This window comes from Lampetra planeri, chromosome 24, assembly GCF_965212315.1.
Source record: "Lampetra planeri chromosome 24, kcLamPlan1.2.h2, whole genome shotgun sequence".
Lineage (NCBI taxonomy): Eukaryota > Metazoa > Chordata > Hyperoartia > Petromyzontiformes > Petromyzontidae > Lampetra > Lampetra planeri.
In genome coordinates this window covers 1,164,059-1,187,240 of record NC_136130.1, presented here as the reverse complement: position 1 = coordinate 1,187,240, position 23,182 = coordinate 1,164,059, and the positions used below count along the sequence as shown (strand labels likewise).

The 23,182-nt window shown below is 49.7% G+C and overlaps 1 protein-coding gene across 5 annotated transcripts in view; it reads right to left on the bottom strand.

The window, feature by feature from the left end:
* Positions 1–23,182, bottom strand: part of LOC144726635 (uncharacterized) — a 92,266-nt gene that overhangs the window by 22,528 nt on the left and 46,556 nt on the right. For 3 of the 5 annotated variants that reach the window (XM_078605374.1, XM_078605376.1, XM_078605372.1), the window contains exons 2-5: positions 10,585–10,658; positions 8,729–8,870; positions 4,670–4,839; positions 3,486–3,655 (exon numbers count right to left, since the gene is read on the bottom strand). In XM_078605374.1, the coding sequence (XP_078461500.1) occupies positions 3,486–3,655; positions 4,670–4,839; positions 8,729–8,870; positions 10,585–10,658 (556 nt within the window). The remainder of the gene's footprint in view (positions 1–3,485; positions 3,656–4,669; positions 4,840–8,728; positions 8,871–10,584; positions 10,659–23,182) is intronic. The other 2 variants (XM_078605375.1, XM_078605373.1) reach the window with 1 other exon arrangement.

Below are 23,182 nucleotides of genomic sequence, written 5' to 3'. Positions count from 1 at the left end.
TTATCAATCAGAATAACATCCCGATTTCGGAAAATCTGAAAACGGTACTGGATAAAGGGCTGAAATTCGCTGTCACCCCTAAACATATACCAGTAGAGGATGTGATCTCTCAGGTCGATGTAGCCCTCAAAGGCATAGGGACACATCCAAGCGGACGTTGCGAGAGCTGAAATAGCCACTATTCTCAAGAATGCTAAGAAACCCATTAGCAACATTAGTAAAAACGAACGCTCTGAATTTTTTAAAAATTTGAAAAAGAGGGATGATATAGTCATTCTCTCGGCCGACAAGGGCAATGCTACTGTCATCATGGATAAAAACTCATACAGCAACAAAATCCAGGACCTACTCAACGATGGCAGTTACTCCAAAATTAAAAGTGATCCGACTAACAGCCTAACAATAAAAACCAACAAGATCATCACTGGCTCGACTTCCCTAATCGAACCAACCAAACATCCCTCCCTAAAACCCTCGGCTGCAAGACCTACCAGATTTTATGGTCTTCCCAAGATCCATTAAGAAGGCACCCCACTACAGCCCATCGTGTCCACAATCAATTCACCTACCTACAAGCTAGCCCGTTTTCTATCAGATACTCTGCTTCCCTTCACTGGCAAGATCACTCCAGCAGTACTTAACTCAACCCAATTGGTTTCTATGGTCAAGGATATTGTACTGTCTCCTGATGATGTCCTCGTCAGCTTTGATGTGGTCTCCCTGTTCACCAAGGCCCCAGTGCCTAACACCATAACAATAATTGAAGGCTTTTTCCAACATGGACTGAACCCTGATGTACCTGCTCTGGTTAGGCACTGCCTCACCAAATCTTACTTTACCTGGAATGGTACCTTCTACGAACAAAATTAGGGTACCCCTATGGGTTCCCCCTTGTCACCAGTGATAGCCAATGTTTTCATGGAGAAATTTGAATCAGATGCCATCCAGACATCCACCCTTCGTCCTTCCCTGTGGAAGAGATATGTCGATGACCCTTTCGTCATTTGGCCACATGGCCTCCCGGCATTGAACCAATTCCTGGACCACATCAATTCCAGACACCCATCCATCAAATTTACCATGGAAGTAGAGAAAGATGGCAAGCTACCATTCTTGGATGTGGCTCTTTGGGTCATTCTGTTTACAGGAAGGCCACCCACACAGATTCCTACTTGAAGCCTGATTCCCACCACCACCCGGCTCAAAAGAATTCCCTCATCAAAACACTATACCTTAGGGCTCATTGCATCTCTAACCAACACCACCTGGCCAGTGAATTAAAAGATGTACATCGGGCCCTCAAGATGAACGGATACTCTGACCGCATTATCCGCCAAGCTGTTTCTCCCACCATGCAGAAACAACCACCTGAAACTCCGATCAAAACCATCATGTTGCCATACATAGCAGGCGTTATCAAAAAGATTTCCAAAATTCTAAACAAACACAAGATCCAGGTCCGATTCAATACAGTACACAAACTCCGTGATCTGATCCCATCCGTAAAGGACGCCATTCCTGAATTACAGTACCCTGGTGTTTACAGATTGAGTTGTACCTGTGGTGACTTCTATATCGGGGAAACGAAACGACACATTGCTGACCGCATTCGCGAGCACAAGTCGGATTTGAAACATGGCAAGACTAATTCGTCGGCCGTTGCTGACCACTGTTATAATACTGCTGGTTCTCATGGCATTGTGTTCTCAGATACCAAGGGACTTTGCAAACCTCCTGGATACTACCAAAGATTTGTCCACGAGGCCATCCAGATATACAAACACAGACGTAACTTCAACCGAGATGATGGATTCAGATTGAGCAATCATTGGAAATATGTAATTAACCAAGTTAAACTTTAGTTACCGTGCAGTTTACTGATAGACAGCCAGTTTAGATTGATCTTCTTAAACATATCCATATTACCAGTCTGTTACCCTCAGCTCCACGCACCACCATCAACATCATCACACGTTGCTTATCATGTTTAGCTTATTTTTCTACTTTAGTTACCGTGCAGTTTACTGATAGACAGCCAGTTTTGTTTTATCATGTTTACATTCTTTTTTCACACGCTGGTGGCCTGCTTTGAATTTTACCCACCCAGCAGCATAACAAAAGGCAGCTTAATCCTAGCTTGCTTATCTACTTCTGCCATCTACATTACAAAGGCTCAGTTCCAGCAGCCGTACTGACCATCTCACAACTCCTCCTCTCCCGCGGCCCATCCTGGCTCCTCCCCCCTTAACTAGTATATAAGGTCGTGTCTCTTGGGACTTCTCTTCACTTGATACAGCAATTTTGCTGTGACGGTTTCACCTGAAGACGGAAGCTTGTGTTGCCTCCGAAACGTCGTGATTTAATTTATTTGTTTTCTTTTAACCTACGTGACTTTACCGAAAAAACCAAAGAGTACTGAGCATCTCATCGGCAGAGTCTGGTTCGCTTGAACCAGTGCTGGTGAACTACCAGATGCTTATGGGCGAGAACCCTCTCTGTTATATATGGGTCCGAGTTCCATGCAAACTGTAATACAACACGAAATAATCATTAGCTATGATTTACAGAACCTAAGTAGATACTCCACAACGTCGCTTATGATTATTTGTGCTCTGTATTAAAGCCGTACTAAGAAGTAAAAAAAAGTCAATAAAAAACACAAGGGAGGCAAAAAAAAGTGAAACGATTATTGCACCATATCGTCATGCAGAATCGTTGCCAGGGACATGAAGCTCCGGACGATTAACATAAACTGCACCACACATTATTTATGCATTTGTCATTTGGCATTTGTTTGCCAAAACTAACACTCCGGTTATTTATTGACATTACGGTCCAAATCTGCCGACCGTTGACCCTGCCCATGAAGTAACATTAATAAGCCTATTGGCAGGACTTAGACGCAATTATTTGGAAAATTACGCGAGCCAGAGATGCAAGCGCCGTGTCACGCCAGCCTGGCCAGCGTAACCGCTCATTATGCAAATGGCCCGGCGGCTGCTCAGCGGTCGAGCGAGCGGCACGCAATCACGAGATTGCGAGTTCAAATCTTGGTTGGAGGGGGCTGACTCAGCCCATCTATCCCTACCCTCCCGGGGTCCATACAAATTAGTACCACTTTGTTGGGGGAAGTGAACAGCACTTGTCATGTGGAAAGTCTCACCCCTCCGCCCCCGCCCGTCAGAGAAATACGGAATTTCCACCACTAACTTGAGAACAGGGGATGAGCACAAAAGCCTCGATGCTCATTTGAGCAGAGAATAACTCCCTGCGTTCCCTTCTATGCTTAGAAAACACGCGCTTAGAATATTTGGCTGCAAATAAATTTGGACGTGATAAGCCACTAAAGTTTAGCGATCATTTGCTGCCAGGTACGCTTATGAAAAAGAGCTCGGTCGGCCTTAGCTGGTAAAATAATTTCGTTTAGAAAAATGTGTTTTTACGCTGGGGGCCTGGTTTTACATGCGTGCTCGTCCGTCTCTCACCGTGCCACTTGTCTGGTGTTCGGCCCGGTACTCCACCTCGTACTCCAGCACCACCAGCCCGTATTTGACGTTGGCGGACGGAGGTGGTGCCCAAGTCACCAGAACCACCGGATCTGGGTCGCTGACGTTCCGCAGCGTCACGTTCACGTTGACGGGAACGTCCGGCTCCACTGGGGAAGGAGACGGCAACCAGGCCCAGCAGGTGAGTGCCACTGCAGTGATAACTCACCCACAACAACTAAAAGTAAACCATTTTTTTATTTTACCAGATAAGGCCCACTGAGCCATCGAGCTCTTTTTTCAGAAGCGACCTGGACAAAAATGACAGCTCAACGAAGTGGTTTATCGTGTGCAAATTTAAAGCAGCCAAATACTCTAAATGCATGTTTCTAAATGTGCAGGTAAATACCGGAGGATCCGGAGATAAATCCACGCGACCACATGGAGAGACATGCAAACTACAAATATACAGGCATGAGGGTCAGGATCAAAACCATTATCTCCTGCATAGCAGCCGAGGGAGTTAACATCTTGCCAATCACTCACTCACACTCAACAACAATGCACACAATGACAGAGATCCCCTGTATGGCCTTGAACAGACTGTTGGGGCAAGGGCTGTTAGAGGGCACCTATGAAGGCCAACACACCGCATCAGTAGGTGAGTGGCCAGCACAATGCCCGACCGCCTTTGTGTCCCCAGTTGTAATGTTTACATGCCACACCAGGTACTCATTTAAGGCCGAGTCGACTTAGAGGAGGCCCAGGACCGGTTCAAATATTCGCAGGAATTGAACGCGGTTCAGCGCAGTGTGCTAACCATGACACTACTGCTTCCCATAAGAAATAACACGCTCACCGGAAACCACACTCACCAGCAACCACACACATGCCAGCAACCAGGTAGGGGAGGGAGCGTCTCCCCAGCAGTAACACGGAGAGACAAAGTCACCCGTGCAGCGACAGCGAGGAGCACCATCCCTGGAAGCCTCCGCCGTCATCTCGCTGGGGAACCGCGTCATCATTCCTGATATTTCGCACGTTTTCTCGAACGGCGCTTCAGACACTTGCTACGACCGCTGCCCCCCGTCCAGAGCCGTGACAAACGTTATCGAGCGTTTCCTGTACGCGGACCCCCCCCGCACCAACTCCCAGCGGTGCGGGAGACACATTTCACCGCTCACCGTAGTCCAGCAGCTTGATGCAGTGCTTCTCGAAGGACGCGTTTCCCGTGGGCGAGCTCGCCATCACCGTCACGCAGTGCATCACCCACATCGAGGTGTGCTCCTGGTCGAAGAAGCAGCTGTTGGGCCCCGCGGTGACGTAATCCGGGCACTCGGCGGACTCGTTCGCCCTGCGCCAAGCAGCCAATCGGCAACAAACCCGAATGAAGACGCAGAATCCTCACCCTTTAACCTTTACCGGACTGTTGGGCGAGTGCTATCAGCGAGCACCTATGAGGGCCCCCACAACACACGAGGGGGTGGGGTGGTCAGGGTATCTAATTTGAGGCTGAGTCAACCTAGGGAAGGCCCGGGACCAGTTCAGATAATCGTCACCGGTATTGGTGGCCATGAGCGAGAATCAAACTCGGGTCTCCGGGGTTCGTAGCGCAGCCCGTTAACCCCTGTGCCACCGCTCCCCAAACAGGCACTCTCGCTCAGACCGCTGCTTCAATACGAAACGGTCTCCCACACAGACAAAGATCCCCCGTATAGCCTTTACAGTCTGTTGGGGCAAGTGCTGTTAGCAAACGCCGATGAAGGCCGGCACGGCACACGAGGGGGTAGTTAGCCAGCATCACGCCCGACTGCCTTTGTCTCCCCAGTGGCAATGTTTTACACACTGCACCAGGTATTCATTTGAGGCCGAGTCAACTTAGAGGAGGCCCAGAACCGGTTCAGATAATCGTCACCGGTGTTGGCCGTGAGCGGGAATCGAACTCAGGTCGCTGGGCTCTTAGCACACCGCCCTACCCGCTGCACTACCGCTCCCCACACACACACACTGACACACACACACTGACAGACACACAAACTAGACTCTACCACTAGTTGTCAACTTATTCAAGTCTCTAATTAAAAACTCACTCACACAACGTGCGCAACCGTTACAGCTCGTGTGCGTTCTACATTAAGCTTCTGTGAGCACTTTATTTAGGCATTCGCCTGGGTGGGATATCCACTGCATTAACACGCACTACACAAGTTATAGATGCTATATGTTTGTATGCATGTCATTCACGTGTTGGCTATGTGTGCGCGTGTTTATGAGTGCGAGTGTGTTAGTGTGTGCTGTTGTACGGGTCCGAGTGCTGGGGTACAAGAAGGAGGGAGGACCAAGCCATGGCAGTCACGGAGACGAGGATGTCACGGTGGATGTTGGGTTTAACAAGGAAGGACAGGGTGAGAAATGAAGAAGTGAGAGAAAGACTCAAGGTGGTAGAAATCACGGAGAAGATGAGAGAGAGAAAAGGCTCTGGTGTGGTTCGGTCATGTGGAGAGACAACAGGAAAATTACGTGGGTCAGAAGGTGCAAGTGAAGCAAAAGGATGGAAAGAGGTCAAGGGTAGAAGAAGAGGTGGAGGGGCGATGTGGTGCGATGGGACACGGTGGCCCGAGGAGCGTAAAGAGAGATGGCGCAGGACAGGGCAGCGTGGAGAAGGTTGGCAAGGACAGCGGAGCATCCCACACAAGGGGGATAAACGCGTGGAAGTAGAAGACGAGTTTGTTCGTATACAGGGCGGTCCAGCTGTATTGTGACTCCCCTCCCCCCCATTTAATTCTCTAAAACTTAATATATTGTTTTAAGTAAAGTTTATTTAAAACAGAAATGAACATGCAAAGGGGAAAAATGTTTGCGGGTCAATTAATTTGGGGGGGGGGGGGGGTCACCATACACCTGGACCATCCTGTATATGTGTGAATGTGTTTATGCGTGTGAGTTTATACGTGTACGCTTGGGTAAGCATGAGCGTAGATGTGTGTGGGTGAGTGGGTGGGTGGGTGGGCGAGTTTGTCTTGGTTGTATATGTGTATGTGCATTTATGTGAATGTGTCTGTGTTCGAGGCTAACACAGTGGCCAATGTATGTACGTTGAAGTTCTTTCACCCCGTACGTAGCCAACCGTGCTAATCAGAGGTGCCTCCAATGGGGGCTCTTGACAGGTACGAGGGGCTGGTTAACCCCTCCCTCTTCAATGAAAGTACCAAAGAACCTATAAAAACACCAAAATATGCCTCCTGTGCCGGAGGCCCATAGGCATTCGTGACATTCTCTGGTCAAACCCCTTTTGGTGCAGTTGGGATACTGAATCCCCCCTCTTCCACCCCCTCTCACGGCTCCTCCAGAAGCAGCAGAAAACCACTGCGGCTGGCCACGTGGAATTACCAAAATGTTAACTGCGCCGGAGAGGCTGCCATTCCTTTGTCGGAAGCTGGACGAGTACCGCCTGGAGCTCTGTGGAATAGAGGAGATCTGGTGGTCTGGTGCTGTCTCCAGTCACCGCGAGGGGTGTGGACAGTCCTCCACTCGGGGTAGGAAACTGCCAAAACAGGGAGTGGCTCTTCCCAACAACAAAAAAGGGGTGCATGAAGATTGCAGCGGTGACGTATGGGAAGCCATGAGTCTCAGGCTGCTGTGGGCATGCCTCCCCATCAATAGGAGGTGAGGAATGGTAGTGGTGGCTTACGTCCCTGCCAAAGATGAACACCAGTTAAGGGATGCGGGCAAAGGCTAATAAGTCAGATGCCTTCTTTGACCTGTCCCAGGTACTGGCTGCAGTGGCCCCTTGGGATAGTCATCCTTTTGGGTAATTTTAACGCCTGCGTGGATCACAAAACAAATACTTGGGTGGGAATGATTGGAAGGCATGGTCCAGATCAGCGCAATAACAACGGTAGGAGGCTGCTTGACTTATGTGCAGCCCATGGACTTATACATCACCAAAACGCTGTTCCATCATCGGCACATCCACACAGCATTATGGATACATGGCGGCTCCAAGCAAAAACATCTGCTGGACTAGACAGTGACAGAACATTGAGTATAGGCCAATGTCCTTTACATCACGACCTACCGTGGAGCTGATCTGCCCATTGCCATCTGTAAGATGCGCCTACGATACTTCACTGCGGTGGTGAGTGTCCACCCAGGACCCCATTAAAACCACAATCGCTTGATCTCGGCTAGCTGACGAAGGTTGCAAGCAAAAATGTAATCATAGCTTGCAGCTGATGTTGGCATCTTCTCCTCCTCTTCCTGATTCTGAGGGGGAGGGGTGAGATTCAGGACGGTGGTTCATGCAGGTGCGACGGCTTCATTGGGTAGGCAGTCTAGAACTCCCCAGAAACCCTGGCTGACAAAGGAGGTTGTTCCAGCTAGCTTAGCGAAAGCAAAAAGCCAATTCCATCCATAACATCTCACATCCAAGAATGTGGATGCTTACGGCCACCTTTGCTTAGAGATTTGGAGAGATATGTGACACTGTAATAATAAGTAGTGGTTGCTGAGGAGAGGAAAACTGCCTGAGCAGCTCAAAAACATAAAACACTCTTTAAATTTCATGAACTTTCAGCGCCGCACCTATTGCCATCGTAAAGGGAAAGAATGGTGACCCAATCTCTGACCCATGGGAAGGGGTTTGTCTGTGAGGTCTTGGGGGAGGAGAATCCCCTCAGCTCAGATAACACAATGGAGCTTGACCCCGCTGGAGAGTTGGAGCCATTTCATGTTCAAAATTGGGGTGTGACTGGGATGTCCTCTGGCCCCTACACTATTTCATGTTTTTTTGATCACATTTAAAAAATTTTCCTTGGCCATGCCAGGGAAATTTCCATCTGGTACAGATACAATGGGAGGCTAATCAACTCATGGGTATGGAAAGGGGTGGCTTCCCACTGGTCAACCATGGTATGTATGCTGATAATCCGGCAAATGACAATGCGCTCTTGAGGAGCTGGAGACTCTGCCGCTGAACCTGCGAAACTGAGACCAAATATATGCAACTCCATCAAGGGGCATCGTGGCAATCGTTGTGGTCATCGTGGTAGTGGCAGTTGAGGTGGTGACAGTGGCAGTAGTGGTGGTAGTGGTGGTAGTGGCAGTGATGGTGACACGTCAGTGAGCTTTGGTGATGTATGTATGTTGAACTTCTTTCGCACCGTAAGTAGCCAATCGTGCTAATCGGAAATGATGATCGTGGCGGTGACACGGCAGTGAGGTGGGTCGAGTGTGAGTCTCACAGGGTGGATCCGGACTGTGTGGTGTAGAAGAGGGTGTAGTTGGTGCTGGGGTCATCTCCCTTCGCTGGCTGCCACCAGCACGTCAGCGTCAGCATGTCCACCGTCCGGCACCACACGATCGGCCGGCCCGGTAACTTTCCTGCTGGTGGGCACACGAGCAGCCAGCTCAACTCACGACCCAGGCCTAGTCCAGCCTCCAGCGCAATATCGAACTAACCCAGCCTATAGCCCAATTTATAGCCTGGCCTCCTGTGTCTAGCTTGGACTCCAGCTTGTCGCCCAGCCTCAAGGCCAGCCTCTAGTCCACCCTCTAGCCCATAGGTCAGTAACCTGCGGGCTCCCCGGACCACACGCAGCGCCTTAAGGACTGCTTCGTGACATGATATAGTAAGTGTCACCGTTTCATGTTCATGTGCATTGCACCTTTTGAAATATTGATTTTATTACTGAATTTTAAAATATATATTACTCTTCTTATTTTGAATCTTGACTTAAAGCTTTCGTTACTGAATTCATACTCTTTGGGTCTTTCGGTAAAGTCACATAGATAGAAAAAGAATACACAAATAATAAAAAATCACGACGTTACGATCATGATTTTTAAATATTATTTTTCTTCTATCTACGTGGCTTTACCGAGAGACCCAAAGAGTACGTCTTATTTTGGTTGCCGACACCTGCTCTAGCCCGACCTCCAGTCTCTAACCCATCCACTAGCCTGACCTCTAGCTCATCCACTAGCCTGACCTGTAGCCCATCCACTAGCCAGACCTCTAGCCCAGCCTCCATCCTCTAGCCCATCCACTAGCCTGACCTCTAGCCCAGCCTCCATCCTCTAGCCCATCCGCTAGCCTGACCTCTAGCCCAGCCTCCATCCTCTAGCCCATCCACTAGCCTGACCTCCAGCCCAGCCTCCATCCTCTAGCCCATCCACTAGCTTGACCTCTAACCCAGCCTCCATCCTCTAGCCCATACACTAGCCCGACCTCTAGCCCAGCCTCCATCCTCTAGCCCATCCACTAGCCTGACCTCTAGCCCAGCCTCCATCCTCTAGCCCATCCACTAGCCTGACTTCTAGCCCAGCCTCCATCCTCTAGCCCATACACTAGCCGGACCTCTAGCTCAGCCTCCATCCTCTAGCCCATCCACTAGCCTGACCTGTTGCTCAGCCTCCATCCTCTAGCCCATCCATTAGCCGGACCTCTTGCCCAGCCTCCATCCTCTAGCCCATCCACTAGCCGGACCTCTAGCCCAGACTCCTTCCTCTAACCCATCCACTAGGCCATGCTCTAGCTCAGCCTGCATCGTCTCAACCATCCTCTAGCCCAGCCTCCATCCACTAGTCCATCTACTTGCCCAACCTCTAGCCCATACCTCTAACTTTTAGACCAACCACTAGCCTGGTCTCTAGCCCAAACTCTAGCCTCGAGCTCATCCTCTAACCGAACATCTAGGAATGTGGAATTTTCATCACTGGCTTTGGGCAGTAAATGGGATAGGAGCACTGCCTCAATGCTTATAAAAAGCAGGAAATCACTTTGACTTGTTGATTACTCGTTAAGTATGTTGAACTTCTTTTGCACCGTACGTAGCCAACCGTGCTAATCGGAGATGCGGGGGAAGGACAACAAACTTACCACAAAAAGACGTTTGAAAGAAATTAGTTTTAAATCCAGATTTAAAAGTGGCTTCCTAATAACGGAAGGAAGAGCGATCCAGACGGTCACAGAAGCGCATCCGAAAGCGCACGATGCAAGTGACCCGTCTTTGTTCGATGGCGAACAGACACATCTGACTGAGACAGAGAACAGCGCAGCTTCATCAGCAAGGGCATAGGCTCTGTGTTTGAGGCTCACCAACGGGGCTTGGGGAGGCTGCCAATGTCATCAGCGCCAGCAACAGGAAGAAACACTTGCGTGCAGGCACCATGCTGCAAAGAGAGCACACCAGGTGGCGGCGGCGGCGTCACAACACTGCGTTGTCACACAAGAGAGGTGGACACGTGCACGTGTACGAGAGGATTTAATTACACGTGAGGCAGCAGTCGGGGTAACTGTTGATCCGTTACTAATTCGCTCGAGTGGCTGGCTCACGCTTCCATCGTTGCTACTATCATGGTTACGGTTTCCGTCGCCTCTTTTCCCAAGTTTTGTATAAGGACTATAACGGTCTTCTTGGTTCTTTCGGTAAAGTCACGTAGAAGGGAAGTAATAAAATAATAAAAATAAAACATAATAAAATAAAATAATTCTCACGACGTTTCGGCTACAACGCAAGCAGTCGTCTTCAGGTGAAGAATGAGGCACTGCCAAGCTAGTCATATTATGTTGGGTTTATCTATGGCAGTACGGTGTATGCTCGTGTGATGTAAGAGAATAAAGTTTAGATGGAAGCATATTATATAATTTTTACGACGTAGAATTGTAATGTATTACTTGCTGTTAGTAAATCAGCTTATTGTAGAGTATAGTAAATATACTGATGGTGCTATGCAGTTTATACTTTAGTTTTTTATGTAGTTTATACTTTAGTTTTCTACGTGGTTGTTTAGTAACTGCAGCTACATACTATTAACATTCCTTTCCTTTGATAATGCTACTCCCTGCACCCTCCCTTGGTGCTGCTGATCCTGCATAATGCATGGGCATAATATGACTTTGAAACCCCCCCGCCCACCTCCTACGCATTTCCCATGAATATACGAAATTCCTCTTGATATGCACGTTCTTTTGTTAAGGCTCTCTTCTTCTTCCACCTCCAACTCAGCTTATATATAAGCTCCTAGCTTGGCAGTGCCTCATTCTTCACCTGAAGACGGCTGCTTGCGTTGTAGCCGAAACGTCGTGAGAATTATTTTATTTTAATATGTTTTATTTTTATTATTTTATTACTTCCCTTCTACGTGACTTTACCGAAAGAACCAAGAAGATGAATCCCTGCAGTCACGAAAGCTTTAAATCGAGACTATAACGGTACTACGTTCAACACACCCACGCCCCAACCAACTCACTCATCACTACAAGGCACAACAACACACCCACGCACCAACTCACTCACTCATCACAACACGTCACAACAACACACCCACGCACCAACTCACTCATCACAGCACGTCACAACAACACACCCACGCACAAACTCACTCACTCATCATAGCAAGTCACAACAACACACCCACGCACCAACTCACTCACTCATCACAGCAGGTCACAACAACAGACCCACGCACCAACTCACTCACTCATCACAGCAAGTCACAACAACACACCCACACCCCAACTCACTCACTCATCGCTGAAAGTCACACAACACACCCACGCACCAACTCACTCACTTATCACAGCACGTCACAACAACACACCCACGCACCAACTCACTCACTCATCACTGCAAGTCACAACAACACATCCAAGCCCCAACTCACTCACTCATCACTGCAGGTCACAACAACACACCCACGCTCCAATTCACTCACTCATCACAGCAAGTCACAACAACACACCCACGCACCAACTCACTCACTCATCATAGCAAGTCACAACAACACACCCACGCACCAACTCACTCACTCATCACTGCAAGTCACAACAACACACCCACGCACCAACTCACTCACTCATCACAGCAGGTCACAACAACACACCCATGCACAAACTCATTCACTCATCACAGCCCCTCACAACAACACACCCACGCACCAACTCACTCACTCATCACTGCAAGTCACAACAACACACCCACGCCCAAACTCACTCACTCATCATAGCAAGTCACAACAACACACCCACGCACCAACTCACTCACTCATCACAGCCCCTCACAACAACACACCCAAGCACCAAATCACTCACTCATCACTGCAAGTCACAACAACACACCCACGCACCAACTCACTCACTCATCACTACCAGGTCACAACAACACACCCACGCACCAACTCACTCACTCATCACTGCAAGCCACAACAACACACCCACGCACCAACTCACTCACTCATCATAGCAAGTCACAACAATACACCCACACACCAACTCACTCACTCATCACAACGAGTCACAACAACACACCCATGCCCCAACTCACTCACTCACTCATCACAGCAGGTCACAACAACACACCCACGCACCAACTCACTCACTCATCACTGCACGTCACAACAGTACACCCACGCACCAACTCACTCACTCATCACAGCAGGTCACAACAACACACCCACGCATCAACTCACTCACTCATCACAGCAGGTCACAACAACACACCCACGCACCAACTCACTCACTCATCACTGCAGGTCACAACAACACACCCACACACCAACTCACTCACTCATCATAGCAAGTCACAACAACACATCCACGCACAAACTCACTCACTCATCACTGCAAGTCACAACAACACACCCACGCCCCAACTCACTCACTCATCACTGCAAGTCACAACAACACACCCACGCCCAAACTCACTCACTCATCATAGCAAGTCACAACAACACACCCACGCACCAACTCACTCACTCATCACAGCAAGTCACAACAACACACCCATGCCCCAACTCACTCACTCATCACATCAAGTCACAACAACACACCCACGCACCAACTCACTCACTCATCACTGCAGGTCACAACAACACACCCACACACCAACTCACTCACTCATCACAGCAGGTCACAACAACACACCCACGCACCAACTCACTCACTCATCACAGCAGGTCACAACAACACACCCACGCACCAAATCACTCACGCATCACTGCAGGTCACAACAACACACCCACACACCAACTCACTCACTCATCATAGCAAGTCACAACAACACACCCACGCACCAACTCACTCACTCATCACTGCAAGTCACAACAACACATCCACGCCCCAACTCACTCACTCATCATAGCAAGTCACAACAACACACCCACGCACCAACTCAGTCACTCATCACAGCAGGTCACAACAACACACCCATGCACAAACTCACTCACTCATCACAGCCCCTCACAACAACACACCCACGCACCAACTCACTCACTCATCACTGCAAGTCACAACAACACACCCACGCCCAAACTCACTCACTCATCATAGCAAGTCACAACAACACACCCACGCACCAACTCACTCACTCATCACAGCAGGTCACAACAACACACCCACGCACCAACTCACTCACTCATCACAGCCCCTCACAACAACACACCCACGCACCAACTCACTCACTCATCACTGCAGGTCACAACAACACACCCACGCCCCAACTCACTCACTCATCACTGCAGGTCACAACAACACACCCAAGCACCAAATCACTCACTCATCACTGCAAGTCACAACAACACACCCACGCACCAACTCACTCACTCATCATAGCAAGTCACAACAATACACCCACACACCAACTCACTCACTCATCACAGCAGGTCACAACAACACACCCACGCACCAACTCACTCACTCATCACTGCACGTCACAACAGTACACCCACGCACCAACTCACTCACTCATCACAGCAGGTCACAACAACACACCCACGCATCAACTCACTCACTCATCACAGCAGGTCACAACAACACACCCACGCACCAACTCACTCACTCATCACTGCAGGTCACAACAACACACCCACACACCAACTCACTCACTCATCATAGCAAGTCACAACAACACATCCACGCACAAACTCACTCACTCATCACTGCAAGTCACAACAACACACCCACGCCCCAACTCACTCACTCATCACTGCAAGTCACAACAACACACCCACGCCCAAACTCACTCACTCATCATAGCAAGTCACAACAACACACCCACGCACCAACTCACTCACTCATCACAGCAAGTCACAACAACACACCCATGCCCCAACTCACTCACTCATCACATCAAGTCACAACAACACACCCACGCACCAACTCACTCACTCATCACTGCAGGTCACAACAACACACCCACACACCAACTCACTCACTCATCACAGCAGGTCACAACAACACACCCACGCACCAACTCACTCACTCATCACAGCAGGTCACAACAACACACCCACGCACCAAATCACTCACGCATCACTGCAGGTCACAACAACACACCCACACACCAACTCACTCACTCATCATAGCAAGTCACAACAACACACCCACGCACCAACTCACTCACTCATCACTGCAAGTCACAACAACACATCCACGCCCCAACTCACTCACTCATCATAGCAAGTCACAACAACACACCCACGCACCAACTCAGTCACTCATCACAGCAGGTCACAACAACACACCCATGCACAAACTCACTCACTCATCACAGCCCCTCACAACAACACACCCACGCACCAACTCACTCACTCATCACTGCAAGTCACAACAACACACCCACGCCCAAACTCACTCACTCATCATAGCAAGTCACAACAACACACCCACGCACCAACTCACTCACTCATCACAGCAGGTCACAACAACACACCCACGCACCAACTCACTCACTCATCACAGCCCCTCACAACAACACACCCACGCACCAACTCACTCACTCATCACTGCAGGTCACAACAACACACCCACGCCCCAACTCACTCACTCATCACTGCAGGTCACAACAACACACCCAAGCACCAAATCACTCACTCATCACTGCAAGTCACAACAACACACCCACGCACCAACTCACTCACTCATCACTACCAGGTCACAACAACACACCCACGCACCAACTCACTCACTCATCACTGCAAGTCACAACAACACACCCACGCGCCAACTCACTCACTCATCATAGCAAGTCACAACAATACACCCACACACCAACTCACTCACTCATCACAGCAAGTCACAACAACACACCCATGCCCCAACTCACTCACTCATCACATCAAGTCACAACAACACACCCACGCACCAACTCACTCACTCATCACTGCAGGTCACAACAACACACCCACACACCAACTCACTCACTCATCACAGCAAGTCACAACAACACACCCACGCACCAACTCACTCACTCATCACTACACGTCACAACAGTACACCGACGCACCAACTCACTCACTCATCACAGCAGGTCACAACAACACACCCACGCACCAACTCACTCACTCATCACTGCAGGTCACAACAACACACCCACACACCAACTCACTCACTCATCACAGAAAGTTACAACAACACACCCACGCACCAACTCACTCACTCATCACAGCACGTCACAACAATACACCCACGCACCAACTCACTCACTCATCACAGCAAGTCACAACAACACACCAACGCACCAACTCACTCACTCATCACAGCAAGTCACAACAACACACCCACGCGCCAACTCACTCACTCATCATAGCAAGTCACAACAATACACCCACACACCAACTCACTCACTCATCACAGCAAGTCACAACAACACACCCATGCCCCAACTCACTCACTCATCACATCAAGTCACAACAACACACCCACGCACCAACTCACTCACTCATCACTGCAGGTCACAACAACACACCCACACACCAACTCACTCACTCATCACAGCAAGTCACAACAACACACCCACGCACCAACTCACTCACTCATCACTACACGTCACAACAGTACACCGACGCACCAACTCACTCACTCATCACAGCAGGTCACAACAACACACCCACGCACCAACTCACTCACTCATCACTGCAGGTCACAACAACACACCCACACACCAACTCACTCACTCATCATAGCAAGTCACAACAACACATCCACGCACCAACTCACTCACTCATCACTGCAAGTCACAACAACACACCCACGCACCAACTCACTCACTCATCACTGCAAGTCACAACAACACACCCACGCCCAAACTCACTCACTCATCATAGCAAGTCACAACAACACACCCACGCACCAACTCACTCACTCATCACAGCAAGTCACAACAACACACCCATGCCCCAACTCACTCACTCATCACATCAAGTCACAACAACACACCCACGCACCAACTCACTCACTCATCACTGCAGGTCACAACAACACACCCACACACCAACTCACTCACTCATCACAGCAGGTCACAACAACACACCCACGCACCAACTCACTCACTCATCACAGCAGGTCACAACAACACACCCACACACCAAATCACTCACGCATCACTGCAGGTCACAACAACACACCCACACACCAACTCACTCACTCATCATAGCAAGTCACAACAACACACCCACGCACCAACTCACTCACTCATCACTGCAAGTCACAACAACACACCCACGCCCCAACTCACTCACTCATCATAGCAAGTCACAACAACACACCCACGCACCAACTCAGTCACTCATCACAGCAGGTCACAACAACACACCCATGCACAAACTCACTCACTCATCACAGCCCCTCACAACAACACACCCACGCACCAACTCACTCACTCATCACTGCAAGTCACAACAACACACCCACGCCCAAACTCACTCACTCATCATAGCAAGTCACAACAACACACCCACGCACCAACTCACTCACTCATCACAGCAGGTCACAACAACACACCCACGCACCAACTCACTCACTCATCACAGCCCCTCACAACAACACACCCACGCACCAACTCACTCACTCATCACTGCAGGTCACAACAACACACCCACGCCCCAACTCACTCACTCATCACTGCAGGTCACAACAACACACCCAAGCACCAAATCACTCACTCATCACTGCAAGTCACAACAACACACCCACGCACCAACTCACTCACTCATCACTACCAGGTCACAACAACACACCCACGCACCAACTCACTCACTCATCACTGCAAGTCACAACAACACACCCACGCGCCAACTCACTCACTCATCATAGCAAGTCACAACAATACACCCACACACCAACTCACTCACTCATCACAGCAAGTCACAACAACACACCCATGCCCCAACTCACTCACTCATCACATCAAGTCACAACAACACACCCACGCACCAACTCACTCACTCATCACTGCAGGTCACAACAACACACCCACACACCAACTCACTCACTCATCACAGCAAGTCACAACAACACACCCACGCACCAACTCACTCACTCATCACTACACGTCACAACAGTACACCGACGCACCAACTCACTCACTCATCACAGCAGGTCACAACAACACACCCACGCACCAACTCACTCACTCATCACTGCAGGTCACAACAACACACCCACACACCAACTCACTCACTCATCACAGAAAGTTACAACAACACACCCACGCACCAACTCACTCACTCATCACAGCACGTCACAACAATACACCCACGCACCAACTCACTCACTCATCACAGCAAGTCACAACAACACACCAACGCACCAACTCACTCACTCATCACAGCAAGTCACAACAACACACCCACGCGCCAACTCACTCACTCATCATAGCAAGTCACAACAATACACCCACACACCAACTCACTCACTCATCACAGCAAGTCACAACAACACACCCATGCCCCAACTCACTCACTCATCACATCAAGTCACAACAACACACCCACGCACCAACTCACTCACTCATCACTGCAGGTCACAGCAACACACCCACACACCAACTCACTCACTCATCACAGCAAGTCACAACAACACACCCACGCACCAACTCACTCACTCATCACTACACGTCACAACAGTACACCGACGCACCAACTCACTCACTCATCACAGCAGGTCACAACAACACACCCACGCACCAACTCACTCACTCATCACTGCAGGTCACAACAACACACCCACACACCAACTCACTCACTCATCACAGAAAGTTACAACAACACACCCACGCACCAACTCACTCACTCATCACAGCACGTCACAACAATACACCCACGCACCAACTCACTCACTCATCACAGCAAGTCACAACAACACACCAACGCACCAACTCACTCACTCATCACAGCAAGTCACAACAACACACCCACGCACCAACTCACTCACTCATCACTGCAAGTCACAACAACACACCCACGTACCAACTCACTCATCACAGCACGTCACAACAACACACCCACGCACAAACTCACTCACTCATCATAGCAAGTCACAACAACACACCCACGCACCAACTCACTCTCTCATCACAGCAGGTCACAACAACAGACCCACGCACCAACTCACTCACTCATCACAGCAAGTCACAAACACACACCCACACCCTAACTCACTCACTCATCGCTGCAGGTCACAACAACACACCCACGCTCCAAATCACTCACTCATCACAGCAAGTCACAACAACACACCCACGCACCAACTCACTCACTCATCACTGCAAGTCACAACAACACACCCATGCCCAAACTCACTCACTCATCATAGCAAGTCACAACAACACACCCACGCACCAACTCACTCACTCATCACTGCAAGTCACAACAACACACCCACGCCCCAACTCACTCACTCATCATAGCAAGTCACAACAACACACCCACGCACCAACTCACTCACTCATCACAGCAGGTCACAACAACACACCCATGCACAAACTCACTCACTCATCACAGCCCCTCACAACAACACACCCACGCACCAACTCACTCACTCATCACTGCAAGTCACAACAACACACCCACGCCCAAACTCACTCACTCATCATAGCAAGTCACAACAACACACCGACGCACCAACTCACTCACTCATCACAGCAGGTCACAACAACACACCCACGCACCAACTCACTCACTCATCACAGCCCCTCACAACAACACACCCACGCACCAACTCACTCACTCATCACTGCAGGTCACAACAACACACCCAAGCACCAAATCACTCACTCATCACTGCAAGTCACAACAACACACCCACGCACCAACTCACTCACTCATCACTACCAGGTCACAACAACACACCCACGCACCAACTCACTCACTCATCACTGCAAGTCACAACAACACACCCACGCACCAACTCACTCATCACAGCACGTCACAACAACACACCCACGCACAAACTCACTCACTCATCATAGCAAGTCACAACAACACACCCACGCACCAACTCACTCACTCATCACAGCAGGTCACAACAACAGACCCACGCACCAACTCACTCACTCATCACAGCAAGTCACAACAACACACCCACACCCCAACTCACTCACTCATCGCTGAAAGTCACAACAACACACCCACGCACCAACTCACTCACTTATCACAGCACGTCACAACAACACACCCACGCACCAACTCACTCACTCATCACTGCAAGTCACAACAACACATCCAAGCCCCAACTCACTCACTCATCATTGCAGGTCACAACAACACACCCACGCTCCAATTCACTCACTCATCACAGCAAGTCACAACAACACACCCACGCACCAACTCACTCATCACTGCAAGTCACAACAACACACCCATGCCCCAACTCACTCACTCATCATAGCAAGTCACAACAACACACCCACGCACCAACTCACTCACTCATCACTGCAAGTCACAACAACACACCCATGCACAAACTCACTCACTCATCACAGCCCCTCACAACAACACACCCACGCACCAACTCACTCATCACAGCACGTCACAACAACACACCCACGCACAAACTCACTCACTCATCATAGCAAGTCACAACAACACACCCACGCACCAACTCACTCACTCATCACAGCAGGTCACAACAACAGACCCACGCACCAACTCACTCACTCATCACAGCAAGTCACAACAACACACCCACACCCCAACTCACTCACTCATCGCTGAAAGTCACAACAACACACCCACGCACCAACTCACTCACTTATCACAGCACGTCACAACAACACACCCACGCACCAACTCACTCACTCATCACTGCAAGTCACAACAACACATCCAAGCCCCAACTCACTCACTCATCATTGCAGGTCACAACAACACACCCACGCTCCAATTCACTCACTCATCACAGCAAGTCACAACAACACACCCACGCACCAACTCACTCATCACTGCAAGTCACAACAACACACCCATGCCCCAACTCACTCACTCATCATAGCAAGTCACAACAACACACCCACGCACCAACTCACTCACTCATCACTGCAAGTCACAACAACACACCCATGCACAAACTCACTCACTCATCACAGCCCCTCACAACAACACACCCACGCACCAACTCACTCACTCATCACTGCAAGTCACAACAACACACCCACGCCCAAACTCACTCACTCATCATAGCAAGTCACAACAACACACCCACGCACCAACTCACTCACTCATCACTACCAGGTCACAACAACACACCGACGCACCAACTCACTCACTCATCACTGCAAGTCACAACAATACACCCACACACCAACTCACTCACTCATCACAACAAGTCACAACAACACACCCATGCCCCAACTCACTCACTCATCACATCAAGTCACAACAACACAACCACGCACCAACTCACTCACTCATCACTGCAGGTCACAACAACACACCCACACACCAACTCACTCACTCATCACAGCAAGTCACAACAACACACCCACGCACCAACTCACTCACTCATCACTGCACGTCACAACAGTACACCGACGCACCAACTCACTCACTCATCACAGCAGGTCACAACAACACACCCACGCACCAACTCACTCACTCATCACTGCAGGTCACAACAACACACCCACACACCAACTCACTCACTCATCACAGAAAGTCACAACAACACACCCACGCACCAACTCACTCACTCATCACAGCCCCTCACAACAACACACCCAAGCACCAAATCACTCACTCATCACTGCAAGTCACAACAACACACCCACGCACCAACTCACTCACTCATCACTACCAGGTCACAACAACACACCCACGCACCAACTCACTCACTCATCACTGCAAGTCACAACAATACACCCACACACCAACTCACTCACTCATCACAACAAGTCACAACAACACACCCATGCCCCAACTCACTCACTCATCACATCAAGTCACAACAACACACCCACGCACCAACTCACTCACTCATCACTGCAGGTCACAACAACACACCCACACACCAACTCACTCACGCATCACAGCAAGTCACAACAACACACCCACGCACCAACTCACTCACTCATCACTGCACGTCACAACAGCACACCGACGCACCAACTCACTCACTCATCACAGCAGGTCACAACAACACACCCACGCACCAACTCACTCACTCATCACTGCAGGTCACAACAACACACCAGCACACCAACTCACTCACTCATCACAGAAAGTCACAACAACACACCCACGCACCAACTCACTCACTCATCACAGCACGTCACAACAATACACCCACGCACCAACTCACTCACTCATCACAGCAAGTCACAACAACACACCAACGCACCAACTCACTCACTCATCACAGCAAGTCACAACAACACACCCACGCACCAACTCACTCACTCATCACTGCAAGTCACAACAACACACCCACGCACCAACTCACTCATCACAGCACGTCACAACAACACACCCACACACAAACTGACTTACTCATCATAGCAAGTCACAACAACACACCCACGCACCAACTCACTCTCTCATCACAGCAGGTCACAACAACACACCTACGCACAAACTCACTCACTCACTCATCACAGCCCCTCACAACAACACACCCATGCACCAACTTACTCACTCATCACTGCAAGTCACAACAACACACCCACGCACCAACTCACTCACTCATCACTGCAAGTCACAACAACACACCCACGCCCAAACTCACTCACTCATCATAGCAAGTCACAACAACACACCCACGCACCAACTCACTCACTCATCACAGCAAGTCACAACAACACACCCATGCCCCAACTCACTCACTCATCACATCAAGTCACAACAACACACCCACGCACCAACTCACTCACTCATCACTGCAGGTCACAACAACACACCCACACACCAACTCACTCACTCATCACAGCAGGTCACAACAACACACCCACGCACCAACTCACTCACTCATCACAGCAGGTCACAACAACACACCCACGCACCAAATCACTCACGCATCACTGCAGGTCACAACAACACACCCACACACCAACTCACTCACTTATCATAGCAAGTCACAACAACACACCCACGCACCAACTCACTCACTCATCACTGCAAGTCACAACAACACATCCACGCCCCAACTCACTCACTCATCATAGCAAGTCACAACAACACACCCACGCACCAACTCAGTCACTCATCACAGCAGGTCACAACAACACACCCATGCACAAACTCACTCACTCATCACAGCCCCTCACAACAACACACCCACGCACCAACTCACTCACTCATCACTGCAAGTCACAACAACACACCCACGCCCAAACTCACTCACTCATCATAGCAAGTCACAACAACACACCCACGCACCAACTCACTCACTCATCACAGCAGGTCACAACAACACACCCACGCACCAA